The sequence below is a fragment of the Acinonyx jubatus genome, chromosome B2, assembly GCF_027475565.1.
Source record: "Acinonyx jubatus isolate Ajub_Pintada_27869175 chromosome B2, VMU_Ajub_asm_v1.0, whole genome shotgun sequence".
Lineage (NCBI taxonomy): Eukaryota > Metazoa > Chordata > Mammalia > Carnivora > Felidae > Acinonyx > Acinonyx jubatus.
Window position 1 is genome coordinate 55297791 of NC_069385.1, and position 14986 is coordinate 55312776.

Consider the following 14986-nt stretch of genomic DNA (forward strand, 5'->3'; position numbering starts at 1 on the left):
GTGCATCTGGTTTAATTTATGTTGTGACAGTTCTGATGTCACCAACCATGCAGATGAAGAATGAGGAAGACAGTGTAGAGCAGAGGTGGCCTATAAGCTGAATCTGTGAGTTAGGTTATGTTTTTGTTATACCAATAAGCTGTGTTTGTTTGTAATTCAGAAAATGTCTCATAAAAATAGATATTTCTCATTTGTCTTAAAAAGCAGTCCTGGGGCACCTGGGTGGTTTGGTTGGCTAAAGCATCTGACTCCTGATTTCAGCTCAGGTCAAGGTCTCACAGTTTGTGAGATTGGGCCCCCGCTTGGGATTCTCTCCCTTTTCTCAGAATAAATAAACAAACAAACAAAAAAAGATCGGGGCACCTGGGTGGCTCAGTCAGTTGAGCATCTGACTTTGGCTCAGGTCATGATCTCAGTTTGTGGGTTCAAGCCCTGCATTGGGCTCTGTGCTAACAGTTCAGAGCCTGGAGCCTGCTTTGGATTCTGTGTCTCCCTCGCTCTCTGCCCCTCCCCTGCTTACACTCTGTCTCTCTCTCGAAAATAAATAAACATTTTTAAAAAGTTAAAAAAATAAATAAAATAAAGATCAAGAATCTTGGAAAATGAAAAAAAAAAAAAAAAAAAAAAAAAAAAAGCATTCCTAAGACCTGACATGTCTGGACGCAAATTCTCATAGGCAGCAACCCTGTCACCTTGTGCACTTACTAATTCTCCACTGGGCTTTTCCTCTAGCCAGGACTTGAGCCTGGTTTGTCTGTCTCTACCACTCAGCTCAGCTCAACTCCCAGCCACCCTCACTCATGTCTAGTTGCTGCCTGGCCCCTGGAGGCGTTTGATTTTGCAACCCATGGCTTACAAAACTGTTGAGTTCACACAAGTTCACAACAGGCTCTGCAGGACTCTTGAAATAATTAGGTGAACTGCAGATAGAATTTAAAATAGCCCAAAGGACGGGTCTGAGGGGAGTTGTTATACTTTTATAATAAACAGTTGTTGTAAGTAACCAAAAACTCACTAAAAATAAGCCACAGGAAAAGGTATTACACAGAAATAACAAACAGGGTAGGGATTAAAGTCAGCAGCGGGAAAGTCAGGAGAATATTTTCCATGAATATAGAACAGCTTTTTTTGTATTTATTTTTTAAGTTTTTATTTATTTTGAAAGAGAATGGTGGAGGGCCACAGAATGCAAGAGAGACAGACAGAATATGAATGAATGAATCCCCAGCAGGGATCCTGCACTGTCAGTACAGAGCCCAATGCATGGCTTGAACTCACAAACCATGAGATCATGACCTGAGTCCAAGTCAGACACTTAATCGACTGAGCCACCCAGGCGCCCCTAGGACAGCTTTTTTGAAAGTGCAGCGAAAGATGCTCAAATGCACCAAACGAACTGTAATTTTAAAGGAATGTTGCTGATTTTATCACCAAACCAGAGTTTAAACAACCTAGTGTAGTAAGTAGTCCCACGTTATCTGCATTTTCACTTTGCACAGTTACCCGCTGTCAATCGAGGTTTTAGAAGCAGATGATCTGTGGGGAATAAGCTTGGGAATTCCCGGAGCGTGCACTGATGGGTTAACAAGGCATAAAGAATTCGAAAGCCATAGGATGAACACACCCAAGTTTGAGTACACAAGATTAGGTAAACGGGGCAAAAGCCCCCAGTATAGGACAAAGGTATAGGAATAGGAAATCTCAGGATGAAAACATCCAAGATGAGGTAAACAAGATTAGGTATTCAGGGTGGAAATGCCCCCTAACTTAGTACAATAGCAGAAAGCGGCTTTACAGGAAGGCAGGACCAAATTAGGTAAACAGGTAAATAGGGCTATAGACTGCTGTGGGGTGAAGTCGCCCAGAGAGGAACTAATTAGCAAAAGAAAGGCACCTTGTTGACCCCGAGGTAGCAGATTCTGTCTTTCTGGCCCCTTAGGCCAGTTTAGGTAAACAGAGGTGGGGCCTCACTTGTGCTGTCAACAACCTTCTGCCCAACCACTGCCAGGATTTTGTTTGGTATTGACCCAAACCCCCAACAGGGCATATCTTCAAACCCCCTTTCCCTCCTGCCCACGAGTTAATGTTCACGATTTCATTGTTTCTTTGTGCACGTCCATCACCATGTTTGTAAGCCTTCTGATCCTAATAAAAACGGAGTAAGGATCCATACTCAGGGCTTTTGTCTTCTCCCAGACATTAGCCTCTCTTGCATTTTTAATCCTGCGTTCTGCTTTCTTGCTGTACAAGAAAGAACTCCAGACCCAGAATCTACGGCCATGATCCTCCTCCTGACATACTGTGTCACAATGCCACCTACGTCACTCATCTCACTTCATCTCATCCATCACACAGGCATTGCCTCATTGTGCCTTGTCACCAGAAGGGCGGTCATAGTACAATAAGATATTTTGAGAGAGAGACCACACTCACATAACCTTTGTTACAATATATTATTATACTTGTTCTACTTTATTATTAGTTACTGTTAATAATATTAGTTAAATTAGTTACTGTGCCTAATTTATAAATTATAATTTATATTTATGTTATAAATTATATGTATAAATTATATAAATTATAATTTACAAATTAAACTTTATCATATACACATAGGAAAAGACATAGTTTATATAGGGTCTGGTACTATCCAAGGTTTCAGGCATCCGCCGGGGGTCTTGGAAAGTATCCCCTGTGGATAAGGGGGGAGGGGGAAATACCATAAGCACCCTCTCTTTCTAATGCCATAAACTTCACAGTTTTGTAAATTATTTAAAACAGCCTTCAAAGCCTGGGACAATTCTTTCATATCTTCACGAAACTAAACTTTGTTCTTTGAAAGTGAATTTTACAAACAAATCATTTATAATGTAAAAGCATCTATAATTCAAATGAGTTTTGCACGGAGACCAACAAACATGAGGTAATTAAACCACAGGTTTTGGCAGGAGGGGTAAAATTAACATAAAAATGATCTTCATTGGCTTCCTAATTTGTTTCAAACTGATTCAAGACAGCTGCAAATTGCAGCTGCAAAACCTTGTTCGTAGCGAGAGCCTCACTCCTGTGGGTAGTTGGGGAGTGCCTACTGCCGATGAGCACACACCGTGCTCGACATGGGGACAAGACAGGTGCAGCCTGGATCCTCCCAAGGCTTACAGTCTAGCCGAAGAGACCAAAAGAACAAGACAAATACAGGGGGAGGCCAGAGGAAGCACAGGCTCCTTTCTAAGGCAGATGCTTGGGAGGACCATGTTCAGACATCCAGCCCCAGGGCCCTCAAAGATGCCACCCAGCCTAGCCTCTGATGGCTACAATGGGGGTGGTTCCCAACATGCCCTGCCCTCCCCCAGTTCCGCCCTGGCTCACGCAGAGCATCCTGACATCTCCATTGGACACCGTCCTCCTTGGTTGTTAAGAGCCAATTTGATTTAGCACAAAGCTCTCCTAATTATCCCCCTTCTCTGTCACATCACCCACAAGTTGGACTTCATCTGTCCTTCCTGTTTTTCCACAAACGTTTGATCCTACATTTTCTTCACTTCTGAAACCTACCCTGGGCTGAAGCCTTGTACACACGCCCGCGGCTCTGCACGGCTGAGAATGCCTTGAAGGCAAAGAACATGGGCTTAGCCACATTTTTTTTTCATCTACAGCGACCAGCAGGTTATCCTTTCTATTATTTCTATCGAGCAATAGGTTCCCTCTACTATAGATTTGTGTTTTTAAAAGTCTGTTTATTGCTTCAAAGTCACAGCCTGTGAACCATCAATGTCAGGCTGACAAAAAAATCACGGACTCCAAGAACCTTTTGTTAGATTTTTACCATTTTCAGAGGCCGCATGGATCCAATGTATGCTTCTTCTGTATCCCAGAAGGATAAGTCAGGGTACTCGCCAGGTTCCAGGATAAAAGGCACACCCTGAAATCCAGGGTCTTCATAAATCAGCCACCTAAGCAAGTATCAAGGAGGAAAAGAGAGGACTTGTCATTTGTTTCAGTGGCACACAGGACCCCACCGAGAAGAAGGGAAAAGAACAGGACGATGTATATATCCGGACCATGTACAGTTCCACTCAGATACGAGAGCAACGTTAGATTCAAGGAGAAGTATGCCGTTACATGCGCCTGTCCTTGATCTTTTACTGGTCTCCTGGTGGTTTTGTCCACTTATTTTAATTTATATTATGAATTGCTTCAGTGCAGATCTGTATCACTTCAAGTAATAAAAGTAGTGATTTTGTAACACTGTATGTATTTAGAGGGGCCCAACATAGGAATCCCAAGCTTTGTTTTAAAAGGCAACATCTCAGGGCGCCTGGGTGGCTCAGTCGGGTGAGTGTCCGACTTCGGCTCAGGGCATGATCTCAAGGTTTGTGGGTTCGAGCCCCGCATCGGGCTGTGTGCTGACAGCTCAGAGCCTGGAGCCTACTTCGGATCCTGTCTCCCTCTCTCTCTCTGCCCCTCTCCCACTCATTCTCTCTGTCTAAAAAAATAAATAAAACATCTAAAATAAAGAATATAAAATAAAAGGCAACGTCTCATTTGTAACCAAAGAATCGGATGTCCCACCTACTCATTTGTCACAGTGCCCAAAACTAACAACAGGTAACATCTACCTAGAGCTTGCAAGAAATGCCACCTGGAATATCATCCAATCCGTACAACAATGCCGTGATGAAGGAACACTCCTGTCCCCATTTTACAGAAGAGGTGAAGTAAACTGTCCAGGGCCACACAGCTGCAAGTATCAGATGCAGGGCTGATCCAAGCCAGGCTCCTAGTCATTTTTTGGTAGCAGTTTTTCTCATTCCAGAAAGTGCACATAATTCATGCGTTTTACAAGGACTCAGGATCATCACTGTGAGCAGGACAGTGCACGGTGGTACCCTGGGGGCTTTGAAGGTCTGTAAGCCTGCTTGTTCCCAGGCCCAAAAGCTTTTTGAGTTCTTGAATCTGATTTTTATGGCTTGTCAATACCACACCCTCTTATCAGGCTTGTCAGCTGTCACTTCTGCTGCGGTCAGGGAAGAAGCAGCCCCACCCTCCCCTAATGTGCTAGAAACCAGGAAACCAGAAAACCATGCCTGTTAGCACTGCCCCTAAAGGCTGTGCAGTCTTAACACTTTCCTAGTCCCTGGGAGGGTTCTGGGAAGATGAGAGAGTAGAGAAGTGACTTTTACCTAAGAGAGTTATTAATACGCCCCCTTTATACACAAATACAGAACTCTTGGTGACCACGTATCCTCTCCTAATCTTCGTTAGTCTCACTAAAGAGTCCTAGCTGGGGTATTCTAGGTACCCCAGAACACCATACCAAGGAGAGAATGGCTGCAAATAAAATCCTTTACCAGCAAAATGGGCCTCATTCACCCTCTTTGCTTTCTTCTGGCCCAAGGCACATTTTGGATGATGGGTTTTGTTAAAGATTCCCTTGGATAAATCAGTAACTTCTCTAGACTCACTAATCATACAGGGATTTACAATCAAAATCCTACTGAAGACCTGTCAGTACACACACACACACACACACACACACACACACACACACACACACGTTGACAGACTGAGTGGTGTATGTGTGGGGATGAAAACTAATCCACATTGTTAGAAGTCAGGATGGTAGTTACACTGGGGGTATGTTCTAGAAATCCACAAATACTGGTTCTATTTCTTGATCTACATGATGTTTATACTTTGAAAATTCACTCAGGTTATACACTTATGATTTATTGTGCATTTTTTGGTACAAATCTTGTTACATATACATCAATAAAAAATTAAGAGGAAAAAAGGCTTATCTTTTAAAAAATTAGCACTGCAAGGACCCTAACCCATAAGAAAGCAGAGGCTAAGACTGGGGTCCTTTACAGCTCCCTACATTTGAAGCATGACAGGTAAGGATGCATTACATATTTTTTAGAGCTCAAACCTCACACATGCACACCACACACTGATTTCATGCCCTAACTAAATAATGGTGGTTCATCAGAAATGTTGCTGTTAGGCTAATGACTCCTTCTGACTGAATGGTGGAATTTTCTGTAAACTCTATGGATGGCTCACAAACAAGTGATGGTGAGATCCTGAAATAACTGCTGACCACAGTACCCTTCCACGAAGCCTTTCCTTCTGTAGTTGGAGTGAGGGGTTTTATTCATCTGATACTAAACATTTCACTTTTCTTGAAGCATGTGATTTAGTTACATAATATGTATAGAAGGAAGGTAATTTTGGGTAAAGGGGAATTTGTAAGAAAAAGAAAACAACACAAACTGATACACTTGAAAAGACTTCCTCGGTGAGCACGAAGGGCCTGTTAAGAAACTTAAACCCACACTTATGAATGTTGGGCAGACTCTGAAATCTGAAAACTCATACACAGAGCATGATTCATTTTTCCTAAATTCTATTCCAACAAGATACGTTATTCATGAGGCCATCGGGAGAGGGGGAAACTATCTTCAGGCAGTGTCAGTGTTATTTCAGTTTCTAAAGGCACTCTTGTTTTCCCATATACTTAGGTAATAAGCTTTTACCTACATTATGAACAAGCAGTATAACTCTAAAGTAGGAGCTTTTTAAAAAACCATAAATGTTATTATGTCAACAATATCCATTTGTATGTTTACAATGACTATGTATATATTGATTAAAAACATGTAATTATTCTTTTATAAATACCCTTTAAAAAAATACCCTTTAGCCACACAAGAAAAATAGTTCTTCTCAGGGCACCTGGGTGGCTCAGCTGGTTGAACATCCAACTTTGGCTCAGGTCATGATCTCCCAGTTTATGGGTTTGAGTTCCATGTTGGGCTCTGTGCTGACAGCTCAGAGCCTGGAGCCTGCTTCAGAGTCTGTGTCCCCCTCTCTTTCTGCCCCTCCCCTGCTCACACTCTCTGTCTCTCTCAAAAATAAATAAACATTAGAAAATTTTAACAATTAAAAAAATTGGTCTTCTCTTGCTCACCTTTTTTTTTTTAAAGTTTATTTATTTTGAGAGAGAGAGAGAGAGAGAGAGAGAGAGAGAGAGAGAGAGAGAGAGAATCTTAAGCAGGCTCCATGCTCAGCGTGGAGCCCGACACAGGGCTTGATCCCCTGAACTGTGAGGTCATGACCTGACCGGAAATCAAGAATTGGATGCTTAATCGACTGAGCCACCCAGGCACTGGCTTGTTCACTCATCCTTAAGCCAAAAAACAGTATTTCCATCCAGATCCTAAGTCTTATCTCCAGACATGGCTACACATGAACGTTGGCTATTTACAGAAACCAACTGGAAACTCAAAAGATTAAATATGAATGTGCCAAATTTGAGATTTTTCTAAAGAGAGTGAGCTATGGCTCTCAAAGGGAAAAAGGTCCCTTTACAGTCGAGAGTTGTAGGAGGCACCAACCTAACCAGACAAACAAACTCAGCATCATTAATGGGAAGCTGGGTAGCACCGCCTCCTTTTGTGAGGTAACAGGCAGATGTGGCACCACCTTTCTGAAGGACCCTTTCCAAATCTGCATGTGACCATACCTCTAGACCCAACCCCTACTATGCAGAAAACTCAGGCAATACAGCAACAAGTCAAATGATTCGAGGAAACGCTCAGAGACGAAACCAGATTGTGGCATATTCTCTACGACAGCAGACCCAAATACTGCAGGGACTGATACTATAGGGTAAAACTGTAAAATGAGGGTATGAGAAAAACGCAAAATTCCAGAGCGAGGTTACGTGTATGGAGGAGTCAGGTGGATGGGACCAGGGCTGGGGACAGTGAGTGGATGCCATGCTAGGTCGGTGGTAGGCACACAGGAATCGGTCTTATTACCAGGCTTCATAATTCACACATATATATCTTCTTCTGTATATAGCAAATATTTCATAATAAAATTCATCAAAGAATATCTGGCCGTTAAAAACTGTCTCTTGAGTTCAGAACAGCAGCATTTTAGTGCCAGTTATGCTAAAAATTAATCCTAAATTTGAGGAAATGACTAAAGCCAGTCTTCCTTAGTTAAACAAGGAAACAAAGAGCATTGTGGAATACATGCTCTTTATGCTCCTGATAAAGTTCCAAAATTCTTTATTAGAAATATACCCCCTCAAAAGAAATGTGCCCCCTGCCAAGAAGATATACCCTCACCTCTGGGAGGATGGGTACTAGCATTAGCCAGGTATTAAAACAAAGGTTTAAAAACAAATTCTACTCAACAGAATCTGAAAGAAGATTTTAGAAATTATTCAATTTTCCAGGTAAGAATTTGGCAAGCAAAACCCTTGCTTTGTGTAGGTGTAGAAGAGTTTAACCCACAGTAAATAGGTTCTGGGATAAATCTCCTAACGGAATCTAAGGAAACACATCTCTTACGTCAGTTCAGGGGACCAGTGCACCAACAGAAGCAAAATGAGCTCAGGTACTTATTATCAGTTGAATTCTCCCAACCCATCAAGACTCCCCTTGGAGATCTATAAAAGTACTAATGACCTGTTCCCAAAGCCAGCCAACCAAGTTCAACGACCCCAACTTTGAACTGACATCCAAAGTAGCTTTCTATTATCCTAACGGCAATAGAAATGAACAGCCAGAAAAAAGAGGTCTGTCCCCACACAAGCCATCATAAACTGGACGCTACGGCAGGTTTGGGACTCCCCCTCTGTGAGACAAGTTAAACTTACTGTGAAGTAAGAGACATTACTTAGATGTAGCTCATTATGCTTCAACAGAGCCCAAGCCTGAGTCATGAAACCGTCCAGACACAGAGATTAAAATATTATGGCAGACGCCTATTTCATTCTTTTCTAAGGAAAGTGGTTGCTCTCAATTTCACATTAATACTTTGAGAAAAAAAGATCTACAGATCTCTTTGATGTAGGAAAAAAATTAAAGGCAGTGAAGATGAAGACCTTTTCTTTTGTTTAGCTTCCTCCTTTTCTTCCCAACCACTAAATATAAACAAGCCCAAGGCTCAGATGGCTTCTCTACTCCCTTTGAGATCTATCCAGTGCACGACTGAAGTACCTTCTCTGTGCTGAGGACTCTTGAATTTCTATCTCCAGCCTCCCTCTGGAACCCCAGTCCCCTGTATCCAGTCACCTTCCTGTCCTCTTACTTGGATGTACAGTTGGCATGACCAGCTTCACCTCTTTACAACCGAACTCCTGTTTTCTCCATCCCAATAAATGCTGGCGTCCCAAAGCCTAGATATTTCTCAGCCCCTCACACCCCACATACAATCTGTCTGTAAATGCTGACAGTTCTACCATGAAAATGTATCCAGAATCTGACCACTTCTCACCAGCACTAAGCCACCAAAACCTCTTGCCTATATAATTGCAACTGCCTCCTAATTGGTTTCTTTGTTTCCACTCGTCTCTATTTCTTTTTTTTCATTTGAGAGAGAGAGAGAGAGAGGAAGAAAGAGCACTAGCGTGCATGCATGAGAGGGGTAGGGGCAGAGACAGAGGGAGAGAAAGAATTTTAAGCAGTCTCTGCACTGAGCACAAAGCCTGACAGAACTCGATCTCATGATCCTGAGATCGTGACCTGAGCCGAAACCAAGAGTTGGGATGCTTAACTGACTGAGCCACCCAGGTGCCCTCCACTCTTGCCTCTTTACAGTTTATTTTCTACATAGTGGCTAGAGTGAGCTTTCTAAAGAACAAGTTAGATCAAAATGATCACCATGTCACTTGGAGTAATCTAAAATCCCTCCCCAAACCAGACAGAACATGAGGCCTCTCTCCCATCCCAGTCCTCCTAGCTCACTCGTCTCCAGCCACCTTGACCCCCTAAGTAGTTCCCCAAACATACCCAGCAGGGCTTCGCAATGGCTTCCTGCCTGGGACACGCCCCCAGAGCCTCCCCTCTCAGACATCCCAAGGGCTGACTCCATCCCTTCCTTAAAATGTCACCAGAGACCTTTCCCGACCGACCATCCTTCTAAAACAGCATTACTGCTGTTCCTCAGATTCGTGTTTCTTGTAGTATTTCCTATCTGACCCGTTACACAGGTATTGTTTTTTGCACATGCCATTGACGAAAACTTTTGAGCCTTCTCCGAATATACGAATATTTATAAATTATATATGTTATCACTGAATATATTATGAATAACAATAAAATCTTAAAAGAAGGAGATTTTAAATGAAATGCAGGGCACCTGGGTGGCTTGGCTGGTTGACCATCTGACTCTTGATTTCGGCTCAGGTCATGAGCTCACAGATTGTGGGTTTGAGCCCCGTGTCCACTAATAGTGCAGAGCCTGCTTGGGATTCTCTCTCTCCTTCTCTCTCTGCCCCTCCCCTGCTTGCTTTCTCTCTCTCAAAAATAAAGTAACATCAAAAAATGAATGCATGAAAGAAATATAGAGAAGCTTCAGCGTATTTTCTTGCATCTCAGTGGATGTCTTTCCCATGCCCTGGGCTGTTTGTTCCACTTCAGAGACCACGACATTCGATACTCGGGACTGCCGCCTGCACTTTCTGTCCTAATTCCCCCCATCTGAGATATTCCCCACTTCCTTCAAAACACTCTTGCAGTTTCCTGCAATTTGTGAAACCAACCTCGTAAGGGCTCTGGACAGCATTGTGTGAAAATGTTCAAGGAAGTCAAGTACCATGTGTGTTGGCCTTGGAGGGCCTCCTGAAGTATCAGGAACACATGCTTTGAATTACCTCCTTTGAATTACCATGAAGGCAAAATCTGTTACACAGCTCGGAATGAATCAGGTTCCTCTGTGATAAGGAAATCCCAACATTAAAAACGCAGTTTTTTCCTCCCCTGCACTTCCTCCAAGAAATCGTTATTGTTTAGAAGAGAGCTGAACCATAGTGACATAGGTACAAAAGCAGCAGAATTTTATGTGCCATCTGGAAAAAAAACCCCTTTTAGTCGATCATTACTTCACAGGACAACAAATCAGAGAGTAACTTAAGTCCTTCCAGTAGTACACTCACAAAAAAGCTTCATTAAAATTGCATCTGAAATAAAATACTCACGTGCCCCAGTGTACTTTAATGGAACAAGTCTTCTGCATGATACCGAACCCCTGCATCTCTTCAGTGTCATCAAAGTAGGAATTTAGGAGTCCTAACCCTTCTGGTTCAGTAAATAAGTCAATCTGACTAACTCTGTAATCCTGAAGGAAGAAAAAGAAGTACACGTATATGATAATAATTACAGCATGTACTTAACTCTACAATAAGCTCGTTATTTTTTTTAAATAATTAAAATAAACTTTAAATATACACATACATTTCACAGAGCACCTACCATTTATCCCTTCCCTGTTTTCACCCATGACTTAATAATATGTGGTCTTTTGGGGCAGCCATGTTGCTTTGGCCATATACCTCAGCAAAGATCCCCATAAATGTTCTGGAACATATTTATTCCTCTCATCCTCACTGAAAACACTGGCTTTCCTTGGTGACAGGAGTTTTAGTTGCTCTCCTCAGAAATGACCATCCAACTCCAGAGGCTCTAGAGTCCATAGAGGGGCTGCATTTGGAGCCTACCTCAACTGCCATTTTGTGCCTATGAACAAACCCCTTATGGTAACTCTCCTTGACTATGATCAAAGCTCTACGATGGTGGTTTGGTCTAAGTTGTTAAAGCAAAGGTACACATTTATGACTGTGGTCACTGTTCCATGTCCTGCCCAGCAAACATACTTCAAAAGGCCTCTCCTGGCTGAGTGCCTAAGTGCTAATCAAACATTTATTGAACTCTAATCTTGCTGAGCTAGGTGAACTGAGATACAGAAGAAATGACACTTAGGTTGGCTTAGGGGAGGCTCTTTTAAACATAACCAAAAGGAACAAATTTAATGCACTAAAAAGGTGACCCTCTTAACTATGTAGTGACTTATGTTCATGTTTAAGCAACCACAGTCCATTGGAAAAAAAAAATCGTAACGTATCAGGAGTCATAAGTGTCCCTACCCTTTAGCATGACACCATTCAGAAAAATTCACCCTAATTAAATAAATCAGAAATGTATAAATGATTAAATGCACAAAAATGTTCATACAGCATAATTTAAAAGAGTAAAAAACTAAAAACAACCAATTCCCACAAAAAGAAGGTAAAATAAATGATGGTACATCATTTCATGGAAACCTCAAACCATATAATAAGTAACACGAAAAGCATTAAGTGCATTAAGTTGGCTCTTACCAGGCAAGATAGGAGGTGCCTCTTTACCAATATGCTTCACTGCCTTTATTTACCCTCTGGCTCTGGAGAGCACCTGAACCCTCACCCACCAGATTCTGACACCGTTGCACCTCACTAAGAGAGGTCACCAAAGGGAGTGTGATCTTCAGGAAAATTATATATAGAGAGAAAAAGGATTGCCAACCACAGTTTTAAGTGAAAAAAGGAAAACAGCACTGTACCTGTATCATGATTATAACTACAGAAAATGGAATTGGCCAAGATGGAGCAGGGAATTTAGAATAATTACAAGAAAATATCTCATGATGGTGGGATTGGGGTGATAGGTTGAAACATTGCTTTATTACCAGTATTATTTGAGCAATAAATAAAAAGGGCAGGTTAATTCTCCCATGACTGTAACATTTTATTTTTAATTTTTAAGAATATTTATTTTTGAGAGAGACAGAATGTGAGCGGGGGAAGGGCAGAAAGAAAGGGAGACGCAGAATCCGAAGCGGTTCCCGGCTCTGAGCTATCAGCACAAAGTGGGGCTCAAACTCACAAACTGTGCGATCATGACCTGAGCAGAAGTCAGACGGCTCAACCGACTGAGCCACCCAGGCGCCCCTGTCTATCACATTTTAAAATGGGGTTCCTCAATGTTTTAAGGTTTATCACATTACATACTTAAAACTATTAAAAGATAAATCACTTAGAATACCAATGATCATTGAAGTCACTCAGAAATGTTGATTTAAGAAACAAGTGATATTTTCCTCTGCCAAAAGCTGTTACTCATTCTTACTCATTCTCATTTTGTAACATTCCTTATCTCCCTACTGCACCCTAATGCCCATCTGTTACACAAATGGGGTTTTAATTTTCCACTTGGAAGATACCATTAACTACATTTTTAAAGGTAAAGAATCATCAAATTCCAACAGCCACAAAGACAGACAGATACAACTTCCTCATCAACAGATAAGGAACCAAGACATTTTACCCAGTCCCTAAAGTGACTTTAAGTACCTACTGTTCTTACACCCACATGAAATCCCAGAGTTGAACTATCAACTGAATTATTTGGGGATTATTTATTTTTCCAAAATAAAATTCCTGTAAGCCACTCAAGGTAATCAGAACTCACACAGCAACTGGGGCACCTGGGTCGCTCACTCAGTTAAGCATCTGACTTCGGCTCAGGTCATGATCTCAAGGTTTGTGAGTTCGATCCCTGCGTGGGGCTCTGTGCTGACAGCTCAGAGCCTGGAGCCTGCTTCGGATTCTGTGTCTCCCTCTCTCTCTGCTCCTCCCCCACTCACGCTTTCTCTCTCTCAAAAATAAATAAGCATTAAAAAATAACAATAAAAAAATAACTCACACAGCAACCAAAACACTAAGTAAAAGAAAAACTTACTCATATAGAATTCATCAAAATCAGGTTATTAAGTAAAATACATTTGGAGATGGGGATGGGGGACAGGAGTAAGAAATCAATCTTCCAAATTCATCATGAAAAAAAAAGACTAATCAATTAGAATGTTTCTTCTAATTCATTTCAAGTGTACAAATGTATGGAAAATATATCCATGGAGCACCAATCAACTGTTTTTTTCCCATTCACTTATGTCATAAAGTGAATTTTTCTCTCAAAGTAAGTATCATCCTTGGCATTCAATAAATATTTGCTGAATCAGGGGCGCCTGGGTTGCTGAGTCGGTTAAACATCTGTTAACCGGTTCAGGTCGGTTTAGCTCAGATCATGACTGCATGGTTTGTGAGTTTGAGCCCCGCGTCGGTCTCTGTCCTGACAGCTCAGAGCCTGGAGCCTGCTTTGTATTCTGTGTCTCCCTCTCTCTCTGCTCCTCCCCCACTCACGTCTATCTCTCAAAAATGAATAAACAAAATAAATAAATAAATAGATAAATATTGGCTGAATCAGTGGATTCTGGTTTTCCCATAACCTACCTGGACTACATGTCTGAGTGAACCAATCACCACAGGCTTAGCAGACTCTGCCTCCTCGTTTCCTTCCAAAGTATCTTCTATACACCAGAGACGAGAGAGTTCCAATTCTCCTTCTTCTAAGGGAATGGAGTGCCCTTCAAAATTTGGTTTCTCATACAAAATCCAACTAAGAGTAAAACACAGCAAAACTATTAGCTACACTTGATGAGGTTTTGATAACTCAAATATTCTAGCTAATATCCTCTCCCCCCATCCACCCTGCTCTTGTCTCCCTCTCCTCCCCTTCTCTTCTCTCTCTCACAATATACACCGCAGCCAATTATTATATATATTTTGTGGAAATTCTCCGGCAGTTAAGATGTATAAACTCTCCCTAAAACTAAACTTATTGGGCATAATTAAGCCTCTGATAATCGAAAAACCGTATCAGGATCTAAAAGAACTTTTGATTGTCGATATGAACATTGTAGAGCCACTAATGTGCTACAGAATTGTCAGTTAGTGAACAGTTGTAAATGGTACCACATCAGATAAATGGACTTTTCTTATAATGCTTTTTTCTCCTTATACATGTAGAAGATATTGCTCTTAGAGGGATTTTTACTTATATTTTAGAACCATATCAACGGGTATATTGATATAAAGTAATATATGTTAATGGAAAGCATTTTAAAATTCTCCTTCTAAACAACAAACATCCAAACACTAAGGAAAATCTCATTTAATATAGGACAGTGCTGCTCTTAGATGCTTACACTTTTAAAAGAGAAGCCAACAAAAGTTGGGGAAAAAAAAGCACTAGCATATTAAAAATAAAATTGATAGAAAATTTTCTTTAGCCATATTTTTAGTCGTCAAATT

General features: G+C 41.4%; 1 protein-coding gene across 4 annotated transcripts in view; it reads right to left on the reverse strand.

The window, feature by feature from the left end:
- Positions 1–14986, reverse strand: part of CRYBG1 (crystallin beta-gamma domain containing 1) — a 182677-nt gene that overhangs the window by 23331 nt on the left and 144360 nt on the right. For all 4 annotated transcript variants that reach the window (XR_008298429.1, XM_027057168.2, XM_053222417.1 and 1 more), the window contains 3 exons: positions 14126–14291; positions 10997–11136; positions 3827–3953 (listed from right to left, as the gene is read on the reverse strand). Coding sequence is in view for 3 of the 4 variants with exons in the window: in XM_027057168.2 (XP_026912969.2) it covers positions 3827–3953; positions 10997–11136; positions 14126–14291 (433 nt within the window). In the remaining variant the exon portion in view is untranslated. The remainder of the gene's footprint in view (positions 1–3826; positions 3954–10996; positions 11137–14125; positions 14292–14986) is intronic.